The 23,531-nt window shown below is 45.2% G+C and overlaps 1 protein-coding gene across 2 annotated transcripts; it reads right to left on the bottom strand.

The window, feature by feature from the left end:
- Positions 1–85: 85 nt before the first annotated feature.
- RUNDC3A (RUN domain containing 3A) lies at positions 86–23,284 on the bottom strand. 2 transcript variants are annotated; one of them, XM_081837036.1, is made up of 11 exons: positions 23,123–23,284; positions 17,584–17,708; positions 15,676–15,809; positions 12,869–12,954; positions 12,131–12,220; positions 9,172–9,252; positions 7,899–8,064; positions 6,930–7,087; positions 5,387–5,551; positions 5,173–5,279; positions 86–3,807 (listed from the first exon to the last, which is right to left on the bottom strand). In XM_081837036.1, exons 1-11 carry the CDS (start codon positions 23,227–23,229, stop codon positions 3,665–3,667), a joined length of 1,362 nt encoding a protein of 453 aa, XP_081693162.1. In that variant the 5' UTR covers positions 23,230–23,284; the 3' UTR covers positions 86–3,664. The 2 variants fall into 2 exon arrangements, with proteins under 2 accessions (XP_081693162.1, XP_081693163.1); XM_081837037.1 differs by having other exon boundaries at positions 5,387–5,524.
- Positions 23,285–23,531: the final 247 nt, after the last annotated feature.

The raw sequence follows: 23,531 nt of genomic DNA, 5'->3' as shown, positions 1-23,531 counted from the left end.
CGTGACTTTATTTACTTTAAACCAGAAAGGGGCGAAAGGAAAAAGAGGAAGAAGCAGGCTAGCCATGGCATTCCAAAAGGAGGTGGTTGTTTTTTTTAAAAAAATGTTTTTTGCTGCATGCAATCTGTGTGCATGTGGCCCTCCAAAAGGCTTCAAGCTGCTGTAGACGGAAACAGACAGGCAACTCCATCCCTGCCTTAATTCTTAAGTGTCTGTAGGCCTGCATGCCTTCCGCTCCACCACACGATCCTTTCTGCGCATGACGGATATGCTGGCTCACGCTGCAGCCAAACACTGGACATTGGGGGGCCCAGAACACAAAACACTGGCTTGGACACTCAGGATTCTCCCACCTCTTCCCTTGACACTTCTGTGGGCAGCAAGTCTTCATGCCCTAGATAATGAGTAGCGCAGGCACAAAGGAATTAAACGCTGTGTTCTCCCCTTGCAGTCTTCCATAGCATCTGCTCTGTTAAAAGGGGGGCTGAAATCGCAGCCAGGCCAAAAGTTTGTTTTGATGCCAGAGACTTGAAAGTGGTACCCTTTAGCAGCTGCTAGGCTTCCCCCTTTCTGTGCTATTAACTTATGTGCCTGTTGCTTATGTTCTTGTGGAAAGGTTCAGGAGGCATTTTTCTTAAATAAAGTCACATTTTAAACAAAGAAACAAAAAATTATAGCAGAGGGCACCAGGAGAGGATTGCTTGTTCATCCACGTTTTGTGTGTTAGGAATTTCTGGTCTAGCTCTTGTCTTCTTTGGGAACAGGAGTGGGGAACGTTTTGGCCCAGTCAGCTATTTGTCCCAACCCCTCCCTGTCAATTTCAGATTATTGGCAGGTATGTTGTCCTGCACACCTATCAGAAGGCCTTGCATAGGGAAGCAATGTGCAGATATCTCTGAAAACACTGTGCAAACCCTTCTGAATCACTGAGCAAAGGGGCTGGCCAAGCTGCTTTCTCTAGGGATTGGCTGAGCCCTTAGGTTCCCCATGCAGAGCTCAGTTGCACAGCCTATTCGGCAGATCAGCTGATGGATGGCAACATCAACCTTAATTTGCAGGGATTGGTTGTCCCCCCTATGCACCATTCCTACTTGAGGATTTTCTTTCCTCCCCGGGATTCTTCTCATGTGGTATGTTCTAAGATGCTTATATTATATAATAGGAGTTGGGGGGGGGGAATCTTTTGTCTCCTATGTAAGGCATTGGTTTGTCCCTGTCTCCTCACCTTCATTCTGCAAGGCTTATTCACTGGATTCCTCCATGAACCTGAATCCTCCCTCATTTTGACCAGGTGACTAGGTCTTTCTAAAAGCAGAAACAAGTCACTTATTAATCAGCCAAGATACACAATACAAAGTTTTTGAATCCTCTGTCACAATTGTTCAGTACATAGAAACAAGAACTTCCTAACCACTTTTATCTTGGCTGTTACAAGGTGTTGCAGATTTCCCCTCCCCCTGAATTTCCTGAACTGTTGGAATGCTTAAAAAAACAAACCGCCTTTGCACCAGTCCAGTAAGTCAGTTTCCCCACATGTTGTCCAATTCCAGCTCCCATCAGCCCCCTTAGCCTAATAGTCAGGGATGAAGGGGGTGGTAGTTGGCAACATCTGGGGAGCCAAGGTTGCAAGTGATTGAACCACTGTAGGAAAGGGATGCTGGGAGGAGAACAAGCATCATCACCATGGTGTGAGCAGGAATCAGGACCCTGGCATCCTCCAGGTGATGCTGTTCTCCAGCTCCTATTATCCCTAGCCATTGCTCATGCTGCATCTGGAGGGCCACAGGTTGCCCACTCCTGTTGTAAAAGGTGTTTGAGGAATGGGATACGTGAATGAGGATGTAAAAATGTGAATGCAGTTGCATTTGAGATTAGAGTTATGGGTAGAGAAGGAGGCACTCTAAACACCTCTGTAACTTATTGTGGCTCTTTAATATATTTCACATTCCTAGGTGCCACAATCAAGATTTTAGGTAAGCTAAAATCAGGGATGAGATCAAGAGCTCTTTTAGGTGCACCTTATGACTTATTCATTGGCATAATGAGTGTCTCCTCACTGCCAAGCGGCAGAGCACCATCCATCCCATGCCATATTAAAAGCGGGCTTGGATATTTTTCTTCAGCACCTGTTGTAGTTTGCTACAGGCCTGCTGTATTAGATGCACAAAAATGGTTGGTTGGTTCTTCAGATCCTGACTTAGAATTTAGCACTGTCGGCGCATGGACTCAGGCTGCAACCCAGTGCACCCTCAGGAACAAAGCTTAATTGAATTTGGTGTGGCTTATTTCTCATTTCAGTATGCTTCCAGTTGCACATATGCATTGTAACTCAGAAAGTCCCCAATTTAAATCTCATCTTAACCGTTATTCAGTGGCCCCAGACAAGCCATTGTTCTTTAATCCCATCTGCAATGCAGAGATAATACTGCCTTATAGTATAGTGCCATTGTAGGAATAAGGAAATAATATAGGTGAAGAGCTTTACAGCTGAATCGTACGGCATGAATGTAAAAATTAATTTCCCCAAACCACTTAAAAAAAAAAGACCTAAGGATGTTTGCAGAAGAAAGATGGGTATCGGAAAAGAGACTTCAACAGACTTTGTCCCATTTTACTGCCAGCTCCTCAAATCTGTTTTAATTCTTGCCCATTAATTCTACAGCTTCCCCAGCTGCTGGTCTATAACAGTTTTTCAGCTGTGGCGAATGAAGTCATCACATACCAGAGCGTTCCTAAGTCTGCTTTGTCAAAACTCTGGTAGGGGAAGAGGCCGATTGTGCCTTGAGTACCACACACCAAAAGACCTGATGTGTAAATCGGCCCTCTTCCGCCTTCCAAGACCGTCCCTGAAGTAAAAAAAAAAGAAAACATCCATTGGGATAGCAACATGCAGGAGAAACACAGGAAGTAGATTCTGCAGTAGTCTGGTAGGGTTGAAGATGGAAGAGGCTTCCTGAATCACAAAAGAAACCCAGAAATCTGGAGGCAACTTGAAATCCACCACCACCCATTGCAGGAAGGTAGCATGTTTGTTGCTGCAATTGCGTGTTGAATCGCAGGGAAGATGGGAAACTCAACATCCTCCTGCCGTACAGCTAGCTTCTCTCACACACTTCCGCAGAGCCTCCTGCTGTCGAACAGGGAGGGGACAGACAGGGTCCTTGACAACATCACCTCGACGCTGTGCAAGTTTTCACTACCGAGAATGCGCCATGAATTTCAACCTGTGTAGCTGTCTTCTATCTCTTGCCCACCCTTCATCCCTTCAGCAGCAATAATTCAGAGGACTTTTAAGCATTCTCCTCCGGAGACAGCTACCTTCCAGCAATCTCAATCATATATAATATATATCTATATTACACATAATATACACAGCATCATTTTACAAAAGTGCCTTGGGCAGGCAATTCTTCCTGCTTCCAACTAGCGTGCAGCCTTTTCTTCTTTTAAATCCCGGGCAGGGAAAAAGATTCTAAACGCTTCCCTGCTTCCACTTTAAGGGGGAAAGTCTTGTGTTTAAATAAGTGTCCAGTTGAGGATGTGGGCTTGTTAACCCTACTGTAACATCAGGCTCAGTAAAGGTATAGCCAAGTCAAAGGGACTCAATTCTCGTTCCCCGCCACAGGCATCTATTGTGGTTTGTAGGGATAGCCATCTTGATGTCTCAGCTGGGGCTGTGGGCAGGGCTGGGTTCAATGCTGTCGCTCACCAGGCACTCGTTGGATTTTAGGCTGGCTAAAGACTTGGAACTAGGCAGGGAGGCCAGAGAGCCACAGAGGCCCAGCATTGATGGGGTTGGGTCCTTTCCTGCAGAGAAAAGTAAGGAAACAAGGCTTCAGAGAGATGTTCCTACAGCAGGATCTTAAATTATCATGAATTTAATTTTTTTAAGGCAATGGAATTGGAGCGGGGCTTCATCTGAAAAATGAAGACCATCCTAAATCAAATTTAAAAATGGCTGTCATCGTCTGTAGCTGCTTCAATTTTTCTCGGGAAAATTTGTGTGTGTGTGTGTGTGTGTTTTGATACTTATTCAATGATATACAGAAATATATACCCCTTTATATTTTTATAATATATTGAGACAAACAGCTACTTAGTCTAAAAGATAGCAAAGTCGGAAGGAAGAAAATACACGAAAACATGAAATCTAGAGAGGGAGAAAGCAAGAGAAAAGAAAAAAAACTAAAGAAAGATAAAAGGACTTTCTGCAGTCTGCAGCTGCATATGATACTTAATTCTTTAAGATCCAACCATTCTACCTTCCATAAACCAGTATTTTGTCAGTCTTCAAATCCAGATATTACAAGATCATTTTCTCTTTTATGCAAAAAGTCCATAAGAAGTTTGTGATCCCTTAACAAATGTTAGTATTGATTTTTCTCTAATTAACACGTTACCTTAGCCGTCTCAGCAAAGCTCAATAATTTTATCAGCCATTTTTCTGTAGTGCCTTTAGGAAAGACAATTTCAACCCCAACATTCTGCATGGTGGGAGAGGGGGTTCACACAAAGCCCTCTAAACGCTGGAAGAACATGCAAAGGGATCACAGGGGCTAGCCCTATGCATTGTTAGGTTTCCCTGACATTTGTGCCTTCAACAGACATAGTTCTATGCCTATGCAGATAGAGCTTCGTGTATGGCAGAATCCATGGGGGTGGGGCTCCTTCCAGCATCTCGCTTAAGACGTGAATATTGGTGTGGATGGTGGCAGCATGAGAGACTAGACCCATAATGTGCTGCACACTTTGTTTCTGCTGCTATAAGCTCAGCTCTCAAATGGCAATTCAACAGCCCATGGTTTCCAATCTTTGGGTAGGGGAGATGTGCAGCTTGAGAAATAGGAGGTGCACATCATTATCTTCCCACCCAAAAGAATTTAGTGTGTGTTTGTAAGAATCAAGAACTACATGTCCACAAAGAAGCCGCTGTAGCACAGTGGTGAGAAACTCTGTACACTGACTTCCTCTCTTTGGAGGATAGGTGGTTCTGTCCTGGGAGATAAGAAACAGCAGCACAAAGAGAGTGCCTCCGAGCCTGGGCAAACAAGCCCCTTCCCTCGCCAGAACCGCATGATGAATTTGGAAGGAAAAGAACCAGTAGGGAAGCTTCCTGGCACTTGTTTCCAGATCAAGCAGTGATCTTTCTCAAACCTGTGCGAAAAAACTTACCCAGTGGCCCCCAAGGTTCTCCTTCATGCTTCCCTTCGCCCATCCTTTGGGAATCCGAGCTCAGGCTGATCTCTGCTGACAGCTGGTCTGTGCTCATGAAGCTGTGCCTGACAGGAAGAGAGAACGAGAAAGCAGGGTGGGGTCACCTACATCAAGAGACCTAAGAACTTTCAGCCCCTTTCATCTCCAGATCTTTTCCTACACACGCTCTTACCTTCTGTACATTTTGGCTTCGGAGCGACTCTCGTTGCCATTCAGAGTCCCCAAAGAGGGCCACTGGTTCACCAAGGGAGCCGCCATTTCCTTGGACAGTTGGGTGAACTGGCTGTTATCCGATGGGATCAGGCCCGTCCTGGGGGCAGAGCGGGAGGAGGGAAGTCTGGTCAAGGAGGAGGGAATGCAACCTGTCAGCTCGAGCCAAAGAACTAGGGCGCATTGCCGTGTTTGTCGTCCTCCCTAATTCAGTGCAGGCCAAGGGCTATCCGACTTGTTCACTTCTATAATTCCCTTGGTCCGCTGGTGTATATTAAATGTACATACAAAGCAATTATGTATACCCAGGATTCCTTAACGGCTAAGGCTTCGCTGCGTTATGCAATCCTGAGTAGGCACTTGCAAGCATAAAGAGGTGTCTTGCGGGATCAGATCTAGTCCACTAATTGTTGTAAGAATCCCAGCACCAGAAATAAGGCAGATGTCCATGGGCATAACCACTGTCTGCCTCCCCCTGCAGTAAAACGTCCTAGCTCATAATCTTCAGTGGAAATGAAATTCTAGTTCTGATTTCTTGATGTGAATCTAGTCATTTCAGATATTCTTTAATTCTATCCACAAAGGGGACACCTGTACAGCTCTCATCCCACGTTGAAAGGGAAGACCTAAAAGGATATTGTAAGCATGTTTCACTGAATGTACTTGCTGACATCCCCCTTCAGAGCCTTCTGCTCAACTAAAGCGGGGTGCAGTAAATGTGGACGCCCACATATAAAAGTTCAAGAATAATTGAAGAGGGCTAATGTGTCTTTAGATAGCATTATTGTTCGGGATTAGGATCTTCACCATCACAAACCCATAATATTTTCAGTTACTCAGATATGGACTTAAGAAGTAAGGAAGTCTAGCCACTGTTTTCTGCAAGAGAAATATTTCCCCATCTAAAATGTTCCCCCCATCCCACACTGCCATTTTTTAAATTGAACTGGAAAATGAAATTGAAATGTCTGATCTCAAAGGGGCAAAATGTTTTCCCATCATGTTGATTTATTTCCAGTAAGGGGAAAGGGGAAATCCCTACCCCAACTCAACTCCAGCTCAACATTTCAGGAGCCGACATTCCAAATTATGCAAGACTCTGAAGATTAATTCCAGATCCAGTTGCAAAATAGATGCTCTGAACGCAGATAAGTTCAAACAGCGGGGGTCAGAGAAGATTGATTCTACAAACCTTTTAGGACATTTGCTAAAAAATAATGTGAGAATTCATGATTTCTTATTTGTTGTTTGGAATCCTTTTAAAATGATGGATATCCACAGACCCTACGAGGAGTTCCAACAGGCCTCCCTCCAAAATGGTAGGTTCCGTGGGACAAGCCACCCATCTATGGTGGGAAATTGAAGGGGAGGGGATGAAGAGTAGGTCAGGAAGCTGCAGAGATGCGTTCCCTTTCAGTGTGGGCCTGGCTGGGGGCAGCAGAACAGCGTGCACACACACACACCCAGTGTGGGGGCAGGACAGTGCAAAAGTTGGATCTACTTACAGCTGTTCCTGCAGCTCCAAGATGACGCCCTCCAGCTCCCGTTTCTCTAACTGGTTCTGCACCTTCACCTCCTCCAGCCTCAATTGCAGGCGTTTGTTCTCAGCCTCTAGGTCCTTCAGCTGTGACTCTCTCAGCCGAACCAGCTCCTCCAGATAGCCCTTAGACACAAAGTGTGTGGAGCAGAAGATAAGTGGATTACTTACGAAAGAGAGAGGTTAGCCTGGTGAAGAAAACTGCCCTGTAAAAGTTCACTGTATAAGCAAGAGCAAAGGTGTGGTTATGTACGAGACCAGGGCTTCCCAAACCTGGGTCTCCAGCTGTTTTTGGACTACAACTCCCATCATCCCTAGCTAGCAGGACCAGTGGTCAGGGATGATGGGAATTGTAGTCCAAAAACAGCTGGAGGCCCAAGTTGGGCTCCATCTAGCTGGTACTGCTAGATGGAGATAGCCTGGTCACAATTATCCATGATCAGATATCATGTTTAGATGACTATAATAGGAATTTAATAGCCCATTCTTCCAACCAAAGGTTCCCAGAATGGATTACAACAAATTGAAACAACAGTAAAAGCAGCATAAAGCCCCATCGTCCTCAGCCTGAACTGTCAAGTATCTAGGATGGCAGAAATTGTTGTGCAACAATATCTGAATGCCACAGGTTCCCCACCCTGGGTTAAGAGCATCAAACTAGAAGTGGGAAGACCTGGGTTCAAATTTGTGCCAATGAGCCATCCCTGACCCCCACCCAACCCCAATGCAAATACTATATGCAGAGGAAGGATTTGCCTCAGGACCAATGGATGGGATGAGATTATTTGATTTCCTTTCCATATCTGCTCTATTCCTGCTCATTTTCACCCCCCTGAGCTGATACAATTTGCAATTTTAAAATCTGCCAGCAAAGATGCATTTAATGCCATTGTGGTTTGGTCCTCCGAATCATGCGCAGCACTTGAGGTCCAAGTACCTTTTGTGCATAGACAATGCGGAACTTCTGCTCCATCTTCCGCCATTTGTTGTACCAGCTGTCTTCGGCTGTCACTAGCGGTAAGTAGGGGTGGTCAGGGGAACTGTCTTCACTTGTACTGCTCTCCAAGCTGCGCCGGTCCTCCTCGTCACTTAGGTAATCATAGCTGCTTACAAAGATTAAGATGCCGGTTGCATTGAAAGGAACTGAAGTAGGAAGCATATTTGTTCGTTTAATGGTCAGACAGAGCTGTTCTATTTGAATGGGTTGGGGAATCCCCCTGCCAAAAAATTCCTGTCATATATGATGCCAGATGTGGGGTAGGTGACCATAGCAGGGTTGCAAGCCAAATAGGGAGGCCTGGCAGCCTGAATTGGGGCTGCAGGCTGGAGGTTTTCCACCACTGCTAGTAAAAGACACCTTTCCAGACTGCCCAGGGCTGGCCCAAAACATTTTGCGGCCTGAGGTAAAAGATATGACGGTGCCTCCTTGTCCCACCCCATTCCATGTATGAAAGCTGACAAGACTGGAAGTTGAATGTTACTTTAACGCTAGCAATGGGTTAGCGTCTTTTACCACACCTAGCTGGCTTAGGGGTACAGGGCAGGTTGTGGGACAAACACAGCTCTATCTACTCCCTGCTCCTCAGCATCTACTGCCTGAAGCTGTTGCCACACTCTGCCTAATGATAGGGCTAGTTCTGCAGTCATAGCAGCAAGAAATAGTAAACTCTTTAAGTAGGACAGAGTGGGTTGTATCACTCTACAGGTAGGCAATACCATTTTTGAATGCTCCACATTAAAAACAAACCAAAAACGCCCTGGGGGGGGGGGACTAGCACGGTTCCCTCTCTTATTTTGCTAGTTTTCTATTTGTGAAGAGGTTTTGTATTGTTTTATGTTGGGGAAACATTCAAAAGCGACGTTCCCCAAGCTGCAGTCCAGAGTGGTTGAATTAATTCTGCCACCTCCAAATTCTACCACAACATTCTCACTACACTATCCTGTAACGTGTAAACCCAGGATCATTCTGAATCACCTTCACTTTTGACACATGAGATGTCTGTTTTTATGACCCACCTTATATTTCTGTTTGTAAGATGCTTTAAACATATTGGTTGCATTGCGTTTTATTGGCAACAAGCTGAAAACTACCCAAATGCTGAATCTTTTGTTCAGAACAACATGTTCAAGGAACCCTCTAACGTCATCTTTCTTGGCCTGGGCCCTGAACTTCACACTCAAAGGCTGTCTGCAGAAGCAGTAGCCCTTACCTCTGGGTAAACTTCAGGTATGGAGTGTAGTCAATAACCACAGGTGTCTTGCCATCCATGATTTCCCCTTTCAGGCAGAAACTGCAAAACATGATCACGACAGGAAGGAATGCAAAGGAAAGCAAGTTATCAAAAGCTATCTCTGCACACCTGTCCTTTAGAACACTCAGATAGTTTAGGATTGAATAACAATTTTCATATTGTGTACGTACAGCTAAGTGGAACCTTGAAAACTAACAACCTTGCGGCACCTTAAAAACTAAAAAGTGTTGCATTTCTTTCATGACTACATACAGGTAAATCTTCATGAGAAGGCTGTGGCTCAAGATGGCTGCATAACTTTAAGCTACTCTTTAAGGCCTTTTTTCCTCTCTCTTTTTTTTTACTAAACAACAGCAACCTTTGAACACACTGAGACTTCAAAAGCATTGTGCTCCCAAGGGGATGTCACCTCATACCAACATAAGACTGTGGAAAGCTTCTAAACATAGTTATTAGCCCAATCTAGGTCTGAAATCTGAACTGTCAATTGAAATTGACATGACAGGAAGCAGGAACGAGGGAAGTAAGACTCCGAAATTTATGAGCAGGCAGTCAGAAGGCAGCAAGCTTTCTCACCAATTCAGATGAATGAGGAATACTTTTGCGGATGACTTGAAAGAAGCCTTGTCCCTGTTTAATCAAACTCTAGAAGATATTCATGCCCAAATGCAAGAGGTTGCCAAAACAGCTGATAAACATGGACGTGGAGGAAATTGGACATGGAAGAAAAGGAAAATTTGGGGCACTGGGCTAATATTTGGTGCAAGGGACCCCTAAATTGGTGGAAGATCCAGCAACTTTTATATTACAGTGGTTTGAAGATCTCAGGACAGATTAGGAGTTCTCCTCAGGTGACTTTGAGCACATCTACAGAATCCCCAAAACGGCAGGAATGCCAGAGACCTCATAGTGAGAGATGCTATTGCTGTTGTGTAAAAGAAAAAGTGCACCTAGCTTTGCACAACCTGTGTATGATCAAGTATCAAGGCATGCCAGTTTGGTGTAAACCAGAGGGGAAAGCACAGCAAGGAGACTGAGTAACAAGATTGTTCAACATAGTATGACTTCTACTAATGTTGGGTAATAAATTAAAATGCTGTTTATAAATGCTGAGAGATTGGATGTGGCAACCAATAGAGCAAGAGCTGCTGCTCTTTGGAAAGCTTACAAATTGGATGTCGAATTTCTGCAGGAAACACACCAGAGAAAGCAGAACACAGAAATGTTATAAAGCAGAAACTGCTGGGCAAATACTGTAATCCAATGCCTACATTTCTTCTAAAACTAGAAGACTGGCAATAATATTAGCTAAGAGTCACCGGCTGGTAGAGACTGATATATGCAGTGATCTGAGAGGCTGTTACATGTCTGTTAAAGAGGCACTGGAGGGCAAAGCAGATTTATGATGCAATCACTTTTCCAGCTGGGCTTGGGCGAATGATTCATAAATGCAACTTAGCGCACTTATTAAAAGACAAGAGCAAAAGTGAGAGCAAATGGCTTGGGCTCAGTTCTTTGGTTTTTTGTTTAATCTGAGCAGAGGTACGAGGTGGGAGTGCCTTCTATCTCGTTTGCTTCATTTTTGTAGTAGAAACCATGGCCAAAGTTATTTGAAGTAATCTTAAGACAGAGGGCTTTATAGAGGGAAAAATGAATAGATATGTTATTAACATGTTCACGGATGGTGTTTTACTGATGCTTAACAACCCAAAGGAAGCCTTTCCTGAAATTCAGGGAATGTTGCTTATCTTCATGGAGGCAGCTGGCTTGGAAGTAGACTACTCCGAGTCCTCAGTGCCATGCGGGGAGACCCCTCTAGAGGAACAATTACTGCTGCAGGTGCAATTTGGATTGCGACTGTAACTCGTAGCATCACACATTTGGGAATACCAATCCCGAAAGGTTTATGTCGGCTGAAGAAGCAGAATGTTGAGATGCTTCTCGCGGACTGTACAAAAGACATGGATTGTTGGCGAAAACGTAATCTCGCTTAGCTAGGCAGGACAGGACAGCCACAATTATTATGACTCTCCTCCCTAAGGTTTATTTTCCTCTTCCAATTTGCCTAGAAAAAGGAATGATTGGGAAATGGCAAACATACATTTATTAACACTGGTAAGCGATCTAGACTTACTTATTCCAGATCTTGAGAAGATGAAGGGTTGGGAGTACTGAGCCTTCACCTTTATTATGAAACCTGACAGATCAGGCAGTTAATACCTCAAATAAAAGTTGACCCTGAACTGGATTGGGTCTCAATAGAGCTCGGGAATAATTATAAATATTATCGAGCCCTACAGTTCAGAAGATTGCTTCTGAACATGTAAGGTAAAGGTAAAGGGACCCCTGACCATTAGGTCCAGTCGTGACCGACTCTGGGGTTGGGGCATTCATCTCGCTTTATTGGCCGAGGGAGCCGGCATACAGCTTCTGGGTCATGTGGCCAGCATGACTAAGCTGCTTCTGGCAATTCAGAGCAGCGCACAGAAACGCCGTTTACCTTCCCGCCGGAGCGGTACCTATTTATCTATTTGCACTTTGACGTGCTTTCGAACTGCTAGGTTGGCAGGAGCAGGGACCGAGAAACGGGAGCTCACCCCGTTGTGGGGATTCGAACCGCCAACCTTCTGATCGGCAAGTCCTAGGCTCTGTGGTTTAACCCACAGCGCCACCCGCGTCCCTTTTTTCTGAACATGTACAGGCTACCAATTCTCCCTCCACAAGAGACAAAGCCCCAGCTGGGAGTGGCACAAGAAACCGCGGGAACTATGTGCCAGAAACATAGCAGAAGATAAGTCAGCATTCCTTAGTGCATATGGTCCCCCCACCAAAAAAGACATAACAATTTAAGAAATATCTCTTAAAGCAATAGCACTTTAGGGCGAATGATCTGGAGAAGAAGGAGGTGTGCACATACCTGAAGTCTATGGCACTGAGCCCTATCAGCATCCCTGTGAGAACGGTTGATTCCTCTCTCAGCATGATTGCCCCGTCATCATAAAATCTCCTGTAGGGAGGGAAAGGGAGACAGCCTTTTGATTACACTGGGGGGTGAGGAGGTGTAGGGGAAGAGAGTGGAGCTGTTTTCTCTTCAGCTATGTGGCTTCCTCAGTTCTGTTATCGCAAGCACTTTTCATGAAAACTTGGGATTCTGCGTTGCTAAACGCTGGGGAATAGGGTCATGGTGGACACACTGTGTACAATCGCTGTGAGGAAATGGGCAAATTCTCCAATACAGATCATCTATTTAATTCATAACATTTATATACTGCTCGACTGAAAAAAGAAAACACACCAAAGCAGTTTACAGAAAAGAGGCCTTAATCTATAAGTGAGGTCTTATTTTATGCATTAAATTAATGAAGGATAATTAAATTATCCTTTTCTTCTTTATTAGAAAAGGGACTATCAATACATGTGTGTGTTTTGGGGGGGGGGCAGGGAAGGGTGTATAGATACGGATAACATTATAATCGCCTCTCCCAGGAGGCTGAGTATATTGGACTTTGTTTTAAGGTCTTGAAAGTGCAATTGCAGGGCTTCAAAAATCTCCAAAGCAGAGTTGGCAGAGCAGCAAAGGAAAATAATGTGAGCATGTGAGAAGGAACGTCTTATACCCCAAATGCACTTTGATACAAGCCCCAGAGATGCCCACCTGGTGGTTCTGGTGTCCCGCAGGGCTGTGGTGATGTACTCGGACATGCGCTTCTCCATCAGTGCCACTCGGATCCATGCCCGGCCCTAAAACAGAAAGTTTGTTACAATAGGCAGAACTGCAGCTGATTTGCACGGCTGTTTCTAATACATTAGGTTGTATTCAGCTAAGTTCTACTCAGACCCACTGAAATTAATGAACCTGAGTTAGTTGTGTTCATTAAATCTGCCCAAGAGGTAGTGCTGAATGGCACACATTGTGACCAACTTAACAAAAATTACCTGAATCGGGCCTATAGTTGGTTCAACATGGATCCACATTGTGACATCAAGACGGCTTTGGGGGGAAATCTTAGAAAGTCAGGTTACCATTAACCAAATTCAAACAATGCTGCTTCAAAATAAATGGGTTGTGAGGAGTCTTTGTGTGCTTCCATTACTGGTTTGGGGAGTGCTGGATCCTTGAGTTAATCACAGTCCATATCTACATATATATCCTAACAATATCCTGTCATTTATTCATTTTTTTTAAAAAAATAACAACCTATGCTTTGAGGAGTTTCTCCCTAAAACAGTTTCGATCCAAATTGGGGAGGAAAAGCACACACCATCTGGCAGCATTTTAATGTGTGAACACAGCCATTGTCTCTTACTCAGACAGTTCCCTCTCTAAGACTGCCATCCTTAGCTTCCTTGCACGGGATTCAGTCCTACTGAAATCAATGGGGCTCACTTCTAGGTAAACATGGACTGAACGGAAAGGATTAAACTGCGTTCCAAAATGTTTTGCTTTGACTTTCCATCATTAGCACCATAGTGGTCAAGGATGCTTGGTTCAGACCAAAAGTTGTAAGCATGAGAACACACACCATCCGATAATAACATCCATCATAACCAAATATTTCATCGCCAGCCTTAATGTTTGCTCTTTCATATTCTCTAGGTCAGTAAATCATAAACTGTGTGCTATGTGTGCAATATATAAAATAATTTAAGGCTGCTGTGGGCTGCAAGGACCCACCCACAGTCAAGGCTTGTGCATCATCGCATCACTTGCATTATTTATCAACTGCTTTGGCCTTGTTTCCTTCCAATCAGCCTTGACTGCACTAGGATTGCTCTGCTAACTCTGCATCACTGTGAAGGGATAATTCAATCACTCCCATCACAGAGACTCCCAAATTGTCCATTCTCAGAGGAGGCTGCCCATTAGGCACCTCTGGTTGAATCACTGCTCTGGGTGCATCGCTTTCCAGTCATATCAAGATCAGTGATTCATAAAAAACATGGTTGAGTCCCACTCCGGTTTGGCAATTCTTGCCTCACTGCTTGTAAGAAAAGTGTGCCACCAATTTTAATTTAGAAAAGAAAGGTGCTTCAGCTGTCAGAAGTTTGTGACCCAGTGTTCTACACATTCTTCATGAAATAGATGAATTAAATTTGATAGGGTTGAGCTCTGTAAATATGCAGGCAACATTGTTCTAACAAATTCTGAGCCAGATAAGTCGATATTGGATGTGATAAAAAATGATGAATGATTTTTAAGGTAGCATATTACAAGATTAATGTTAATAAAACAAAATTGTTATCCTTTCTTTTCTCCTGAAGTAAGCTGCTTAATATCAAATCTCAAACTAATCTGGTATTCATGAAAACAACAGCAGCTTAATATGAGGGAATTGTATTTACGAAGCATAGAATTTGCGCCTCACAAATCACTTAGTCCAACACCCCCACTCTGCTAATGTAGTAGATCCTAATAAATTTACTCTCGAGAAGCTGGGGGGGAAACTGCTTAGGGGAAATTGGTAAAATTGCTTTAATGGCAAGGTGTGGATATGATACAATGATCAAAAGGAATATACACTGACAGTTTACAAAATATTAATGAATCAAAACAGAATATGAAGAAATGACAGCTTCTAATCAACACATGTATATCTGTGTTGAACCAAAGGTCCTGGAAGCTCTTTCTATCAAGGAAGTTGCAGAGTAAATAAGTCTGAAGAGTCTGAAGCATTTTGAAGAGTTTTGGATCTTGAAAGGGAATGATGTAACTGGTTGTAAACTGCTGTTGTAAATCAAATAATCAATTTTTACACCTGTGTAAACTGATTAAGTAGGTTTCCGAGCACAATTCAAAGTGTTGGTGCTGACCTTTAAAGCCCTAAATGGCCTCAGCTCAGTATACCTGAAGGAGCGTCTCCACCCTCATCATTCTGAGGTCCAGCTCCGAGGGCCTTCTGGCGGTTCCCTCACTGTGAAATGGGAGGTTACAAGGAACCGGGCAGAGGGCCTTCTCAGTGGTGGTGCCCGCCCTGTGGAACACCCTCCCTGTGGAACGCCCTCCCATCAGATGTCAAGGAAATAAACAACTATCAGACTTTTAGATGACATCTGAAGGCAGCCCTGTTTAGGGAACTTTTTAATGTCTGGTGTTTTATTGTGCTTTTAATTCTGTTGGGAGTTGCCCAGAGTGGCTGGGGAAAATTATTATTATTATTATTATTATTATTATTATTATTATTATTATTATTATCATCATCCTGTACAAAGCTATTTTGCCTTCCTTTTTAGTGGTGTATCTTTGTCCTAAGGTAGTCATCCTAGAATTGTGAAATGGAAATAAGTTGCTAATTTTTTTTAATTTTTAATTTTTTATTTTTTTGTAGAAGCATGGCAATAACCATTTTGGAAAAGGGATTCCCTTTCTGCCTTCTTTCAGTGGTTCCCCGTGAGCATTCAGCAGCATAGCCGCAAGGAAAGGGTGACCAACAGGGCTCGCCTCAGTCAATGAGGGCTGCTGACCTTTGCTCTGGAGGTGCTGATGTTCTCCATATTCTCAATGCTACTGACGCAGTTATTCGGGACTTTGCTACAGGCCAGTCGGATGTAATCCCAGAAGCCACGTTGCCCATCGGAGCTGAACCAGCTGACAGGACCTGAGGAGGAGGCAGGGAAGACAGTTTGTAAACAGTAGAACTACTGCCTATCTATCGCCCACCTGCTCTGGAAAAACCTGGTGGCACTAGCCAAACAACCAAATAATATAATCCAAGGGCATAAAAACCTTGCTCAATCTTCTTTCTCAAGCCTTTCTTTTGCATCAGCGCAGGGATAAGGAATATCTGGGCATTCAGATGTTGCTGGACTACAATTCCCATCATCCCCTATGCTGGGTGGGGCAGACAGGAATTGGAGTCCACCACCATCTGGAGGGGGACACAGGTGGTGCTGTGGGTTAAACCACAGAGCCTAGGACTTGCTGATCAGAAGGTCGGCAGTTCGAATCCCCACAACGGGGTGAGCTCCTGTTGTTTGGTCCCAGCCCCTGCTAACCTAGCAGTTCGAAAGTACATCAAAGTGCAAGTAGATAAATAGGTACCACTCCAGCAGGAAGGTAAACAGTGTTTCCATGCGCTGCTCTGGTTCGCCAGAAGCGGCTTAGTCATGCTGGCCACATGACCTGGAAGCTGTACACCGGCTCCCTTGGCCAATAAAGTGAGATGAGTGCCGCAACCCCAGAGTCGGTCACGACTGGACCTAATGGTCAGGGGTCCCTTTACCTTTACCATCTGGAGGAGCACAGGTCTTCCATCCCTTCTCTGAATGATAGACCTAGAGGCAGGCATGCTTGGTGAGGCTCTGCCATACACTTTGGAACTCCAGACTGCTAACTATTTCAGTATCAGATGTCTGCCTGGGGGAGTGGTTCCGGTAAACACAGTGGTTAAGAACACAAGTGATGAACTGGGAGAAGGAAACCTAACTAAACTTTCAGCTTAGCCATTGAAGTCACTGCTTGGCCTTTGACAAGCCGCTATCTCTGGGTCTCAGGCTCAGGCCTTCAGTCTGGAACAGGGGGATAATAATACAGGCACACATCACAAGGTTGCAGTAAGAACTGCAAAAGCTAGGCCAGAAGCAAGTGCACGTGGTCAGCCAGCCAGCGTTTGGAGAAAATACTAGGATTAATTAAAAGGATTTCTCCGCACTTGTTGCATGATAGTCAGGAAATGCACCTATCCGGGCCAAAGTAGATGAAATGCTGCTCATGCAGTTGACAATCCCATGAATGGCTCCTAAAAGGTGAATTGGGGGTGGGGGTCCTGATGAGGTCCCCTGCACCATATTTTGCACTGGGGAAGGAGATCCAGTTGGAGTGAATGGGAGCTGCCTCCCCTCCCCGAGGCAAACAATAGGCATAGATTGTCCAGATCAGGGCTGCAGTGGAGGGCAGGGAATGGGTGGAAGTCTCCCAGCCTTCATACCAGGGTCCCCATCAGGACTGGCCCACTGCATCTGCCGTTTACTTTGTGAAAGCCATTTATGCAATTTGCTAATTGTATGCACGGTATCGCTTCCAGCTTAGCCCTCAGTCAAACCTGAAATGCTGTCATCTCCCTGCACCGCGACACACGATGCAATATTTGCTCAACCCCCATATACATTGCATAGCAGGTGTGTGTGTGGGGAGGACCTCTGGCCTCCAGAAGCTGCTGAACTACAACTCCCATCAGCCTCAGCAAATATGGCCAATGGCTGGGGATGATGGGAGCTGGGGTTCAGCAACAACTTGTCCCCCCCCCCTGCTGTGTAGCAATAGTGCTGAAAATGAGGACAATAAAACTAAGAACGACAGAGAGAGAGAGAGAGAGAGAGGGAGGGAGAGAGAGAGAGGGAGGGCGAGCGATCACCCATCAGTGCAAACCCTACCATGATCCCCCTTGAAGCGATGGCTGAGGATGTGTTCTAGAATAGCAGCGAAGTTCACAAACTCCTCTGATGAGTCATCAATGGGTTCTATGGTATATTTCTCCAGCAATGTTTTCACAGAGAATCTACAGTGGGAGGCCAAGAAAGCAAAACAAAAAACCATAACCAGGTTTGAGTATGAAGTGTATGGGGAGAAAGAGCAACCCAGCTTTTAAGAAGGGCTTTTCCCCTCCCCAGCTTATTCTTGACCAGTCCCCGACAAATGGTTCCTCTCATTCTTTCCAATGCATGAGTACAAAGTGGTCTTCTCTTTCTTCCTCTTCCCCAGAATAGAAAGAGCCTTTGATAGATTTCATTCAAACCAGAAATTGCTATCAGGATGCTGGGTCTTGCCTCTGGGAAATGTGAAGTGGCTTCCAGACATAAGCAGAGTGCCTTCATTTCCTTATTGAACATACACGGCCTGCCCCTCCCAAACATCTGGGATCGCAGCCAGCTTTCTCTGATCACAAGGTATGGCTTTCAGGAAAGTCAAAGCCCCAGCTCTCTTTTGTTTCTCTCTTCAATTCACCACTGATCATATCAGTGACAATATAGTCTCTTCTCTATTTGCACAGTACCAAGTCCATGGTTCTTAAACTCTCTCCTTTCAGGGAGCCCTTTACATATCGGCTGGCCTGCTAAAGGCTCTCAGAGCATCGGCCACAGAATCCCTCTTCCTCCTTGCTGCCACAGAGGAAAGTGGGACATGCTGGGTTGCATTCATTGTAGCCACTATTTATCTGTTTTCATCACCCTGATATGAACATTATGTCAGCACAAGGTCCTTGTGCAGCAGAATGTTCTTCCCCTCTGCTCCTTCATTGAACAGTCCTGTTTTTCTTCAAATCCAGCAACATTGAATGAGATCTCCTTATCCACAACCAAATGGTGGCTGCATATGCCTAGGTCTACCTAGGGTGGCTGTGTGTTCTACCTTAGAGAGAATAGTCCTCTGTTTTGAAGATCCTTTTATGTAAAGGGCTGCCCAGCCTAAGTCCAGTTTAAAGGAGGATGAGATGGCGGCAGAACGAGGGCTTTGAAGCTGCCTATCAGCAAAGAGCCCACCTAGACAGGAGACCTATCAGAAGCATAGATCACCTGGACAGTCTTCCCTGCTATGGTGAGAGGCATTGCATTTCTATTTAAAGTGCAGGAATGATTTATAAATTTGCACATATACATATAAATTAGCCTATGCAAATCTTATGCAAATCAGCACCCTCTCCCATCTTCTGCTGCCTCTTTAACCCCTGTCCCCCACAGCCACACTGGCCCTCTCTGCAAAAAATAGAGACGATTTTGGAAAACAATGAATCCGAAGCCCTGTGCAACTGTTTTGTTTTCCTTCCTGCTCTATCTCTTTCTAACTCAGTGCTGATTTCCCCCCCTTGCAGGCAGGTTTCCATGGATCGTACTCTTGACGCCCACACTGCCAGCTGGCCCTGGGGCTGTTTGAAGCTAAGGTTTGTCAGCAAAAGGCCAATGGATGGAAGGAGAAGGGGTTTTAGATACAGTCGCTGATATCCAAGCTCTGAGATGGATCCTATGCTGTTCAAGGCTTGTCAGTTAAAACCTCAACGATGTAGATACCATGCTGACTTGTTGTGTGCTCTTGATCGCAGGCCAATAGGACTACGGGGTGAATCAGCATAAGGCTCAGAGGGCTGGGTAGCAAGCGGCAGACTCTGGGGTCTCAAATTTCAGCAGCACCCTTTGTGACACCAAAGTTTGGCGCCTCCTGCCTCTCGCCTTCCATTCTACATCATAATTATGGCGCCCCCAAAGTTCCATCCCCAATGCAACCAGTTGCACTCCCCTAAATCTGCCACCATGGAGGAGTCTCCTCCAGGGTATTCTTACCCCTACCATCTACTCTCCTGGGTTCCCAGGTTCTTTTTCATGCAAGATTTGTGGCAGCACGCACAGTGAATAGCATACCTTCCAACATTTCTCTGATGAAAATAGGGATGTCCTATTCAACAACACAATTTTATTAGTTATACCCTGCCCCTCTATCCCAGCCACCCCGAGTGGTTTCCAACATATATAAAAACATAATAAAGCATTAAACAGTAAAGAAACTTTCCTATACAGGGCTGCCTTCAGGTATCTTCTAAAGGTTGTATAGTTACTTATCTCCTTGGCTCAGGGTCGCATAACTCCATACCCTCCAACATTTCTCCACTGAAAATCCAGCAATAGTTAGTCACTCTTACTGAAAACAATGGCATGTGACTTAGGCCCCATCCGCACTATACATTTAATGCAGTATTATACCACTTTAAACAGTCAAGGCTTCCCCCAAGGAATCCTGGGAACTGTAGTTTGTTAAGGGTGCTGAGACTTGTTAGGAGACCCCTTTTCCCCTCACAGAGCTACAGTTCTCAAGAGTGGCCCAACAGGCAATTCCTCTTCCCTGAGAACTTGGGGAACTGTAGCTCTGTGACGGGAAAAGGGGCCTCCTAACAACTCTCACCTTCCTTTAACAGGCCATAGTTCCCATGATTCTTTGGGGGGCGAAGACATGCTTAAAGTGGTTTGATACTGTCTTAAATATATAGTGCAGACAGGAACCGAGTAAAAAATAACTTTTGTTGGATTGTGCCCAGAGACTACATTTCTGGCAGTTGCTGGTGATGAATCCATCGTGCACGGAGTGAACAAGTCCCTTTAAAACAAATTGTTGCGATTTTTTCAGGGAAAAGGCAAACCAGAAATTGGTCCACTAGGATATGGGAGGCAATACTGATGGAGAAACCTAAATAAATTCAAGGTTCTACAGGTGCTTTTCCGCTGAAGTGCACTTTCGACCCTGGTTTTTCTGCACAGCATTCTTAAAATCCCACAAAACAAAAACAAACAGTTAACGGTGCAATCCTGTGCACACTTACCTGGGAGTAAGCCCCACCAAACACAATGGGATCTACTTCAAGGAAACTTGCATAGGATTGCATTGTAGATGTCGTTTTCACTGGAAGATAGGAAGCTGCCTTATGAGAAATCAGACAACTGCGTCATCTAACTCAGTACTGTCAGCACTGACCGACAGCTGCTCTTCAGGGTTTCAGGTGGGCCTTTATCCCACCACCATCTGGAGATGCTGGGGACTGAGTTTAGGGATCTTCTGCATGCAGGGCAGATGCTCTGCCACTGAGCTCTAGCTCTTCCTGTTTACTTCTGTTGTACTGTTGAATACCCACCTATGCTGGTAAAGTTTGCATCACACAGGAAAATGCGGACCCACAAATGCTGTTGGGAACATGGCAAAGGCATGTAAAAAACTGGACCCACCATCAAACAAATATGTAAAAAAGTGTTTAGTATATCTATTTAAATATCTTAATCTCCTTTTCCTTTCCAATTTTTACATCTTTTCACAGCTTTGTTATGTTTTGGAATAATAGTACTGTAATTAAAAATGGAGAGTTTTTGAATCTTCTTCATCAATATCATCTCCTCTCTGTTCTTTCTCTGCTTCATTATTTAGGCGCTTTATAAATTAACCATACAAGCCATGGCTAATGTAAATAAATAAATAACTTCCTTTTGCTTGCTTTATGTGCCAAGTTCAGCCGAAGTCTATACGATTACTTGCATTTTGAGAAAGTGTGTGAATATTTTTTTCTTTCAAGATATTGCACGTATTAAGCACCCATAGTTTTACTCTCTTTCCCCCTCTCTCTGCAACCCCATGAGCCATCTTCTTCCTTGATCAATTCAGCTTCCCTTTCCCATACCTTTCCCAATTCTGCTGTATGTTTCCTTCCTGTATGTAAGGGCAATTCGACTAGGGGACCAATTTTAATTAAAATTTTCAAGCAGTCCTTGAAAAGATGTTGGGCAAGACGGAGAAACAGAACTTCCTTCATTGAGGAATACAAATAGCACAGTAACCCATTGTTCCCGGCCCTGTCGTTGGATACACAATACATGATGCCAGTGCCAATAAACCAAATTCTGACCAATTTTCAAGCAGTGATACTCCACATTTACTCTTACTTCTCTGCCAAAAGCTCTCCCCAAGTTCATGGTGAGGCCCAGCCTTCACTTCAGTTACATATCTCAGCCTACTACAATAGGCCTATTAACTCTTCCCCTTCCTTTTCTTCCCCCCACATTTTTTTTTAATTCTTGGCAAAACTAGATAGACAAAAAGCCTGCCCTTCCACCTAAAATGGGGCCACCTTCTCCTAGCTTCATCAGTGCTTGTCTGGGTGTGAGACACAGGGTGGGAAACCGGCAGTGCTGGTAACAACAACAGGCTGATGTCTCTGCACCAGCCTGGTGCTTGCCAGATGTTTTAGACCACAGCTCCCATCAACTCCCAGGCAGCACAGCTGTAGTACAAAAACCTCCTAGAAGGCACCAGGTTGGCGAAAGCTTCCCTGCACCTGGCTCAATGCCTTTTGTTAGGAAAAGGCCGTTGCTAAGGCAGCCACCTCCTGTATTCCGCCTTCCCTCCCCCCACTTCTGCTGCTCATAAGATGCTCCACAGTGACGTCACTTCCCACTTCTCATATCTCCCCAACCAGGGTGCCTGCATTCATCTCTGCACACCACAGAGCTCTTTCTTTTCCTTGAGGAAGAGAGGAAGTTAAGTAGGAAGAGTGCCCTGCCCCAACGTCTTCTCTGCCCTACTTCTTTTCTCTTTGTGGCATTCCCATCACCATCACCTCCTCTCACCCTGAAGGACAACAACGTGCAGAGGGGCTGCAGGCAGCAACCTCTCACTCTTCTCCCTCCTGCCTCCCAGAATTTTCCATCTTCAGTTGGTCATCTGAGCAGCACTTCCAAGCACCAGCCAGCGAGTTGCCTACTGGGTGTAGGTCCCATAGAGATATATAGCTAGCGACTGAGGAAGATTCTTCCCCTAGTGTGGGAGAACCTCCTACATGGCCAGATTCCCCCATCATCTCCATGAAGGACACATTTCTGAAAACCAGGCCTACCCTACCAAACGGAACAACGTTCTCTCCTCATCTTTCCTTGTTGACAAATTGATTCTGGAAAAACAACAGACCCTCTAGCGCCGATTCCTCCATTGCCTTTGGCCTGTGTGCCTGTACATTTCTTCCTATTAGCTTCCCTCATTCCCCTCATTTCTCACCCACCCTTGAATTTCACAACCCCTGGTTTCTTTTTCTTCCTTGCATTATCTTTCCCCTTTATTTTTTTATTTTTTAAATTAGCTCCCCCCACCTTCCCAAGGATATTGCTGTCCTCTGTTGCCACACTGCCTGCCTGAAGCTGTACTGATCATCTTAAGCACCATTTCCAGACGGGCTAACAATTCTATTAGACATAAGATGCCAATAATACGAGGTTTCGTTTCTGTTGTTGTTGGGAAGCCATCCACCTTCACGGAACAGTTCCACCTCATCCCCTCGCCGAGCCTCCTTGCCATCCTCTCTCCATCTTAGGGGACGCAGGATGGTCTTTCCACCTCCACCCTCGGGCGGGGGGGGGGTTTCCCCTGGCAACCCAAGGCGCTCTTTACCTGCAGACGGTGATCAGGTTTTTCCTCTCCACGGCGATGTTCCTGGAAGAGGCTTTCTTCGAAGACAGCCCTAGCGCCATGGTCGACTGGAGGCAGTTCGGTTCCATCCAGGGGAGAGACGCTCTGGGTCCTCCGGGTGGCGCCCCCTCCTCTTCCTCCTCCTCCCCCTCCTCCCCACCCCCTCCCCTCCCCCTGCCTCTCCTCCCTGCCCTCCCCCAGAAGACGAGGCGTTGGGTCAGCCTTCTCCAGGATCGGATAGCACGGAAGTATCGCCCGCCTCTCTCTCGTCCTAAAATTAGCTCCAGCCCCCTGCTTGGAGGGCGAGAGCGAACAGCGAAAGATGGGAGGATGGCCGGGAGGAGCTCTCCTTGGTCCTGATGGAAAACAGGCGCCTCCTCCTCCCGATGGG

The sequence above is a fragment of the Podarcis erhardii genome (assembly GCF_964252035.2).
Source record: "Podarcis erhardii genome assembly, chromosome: 13".
NCBI classification, from domain to species: Eukaryota; Metazoa; Chordata; class Lepidosauria; order Squamata; family Lacertidae; genus Podarcis; species Podarcis erhardii.
The sequence above is the reverse complement of the archived record's forward strand: the minus strand, read 5'-3'. Positions and strand labels throughout refer to the sequence as shown.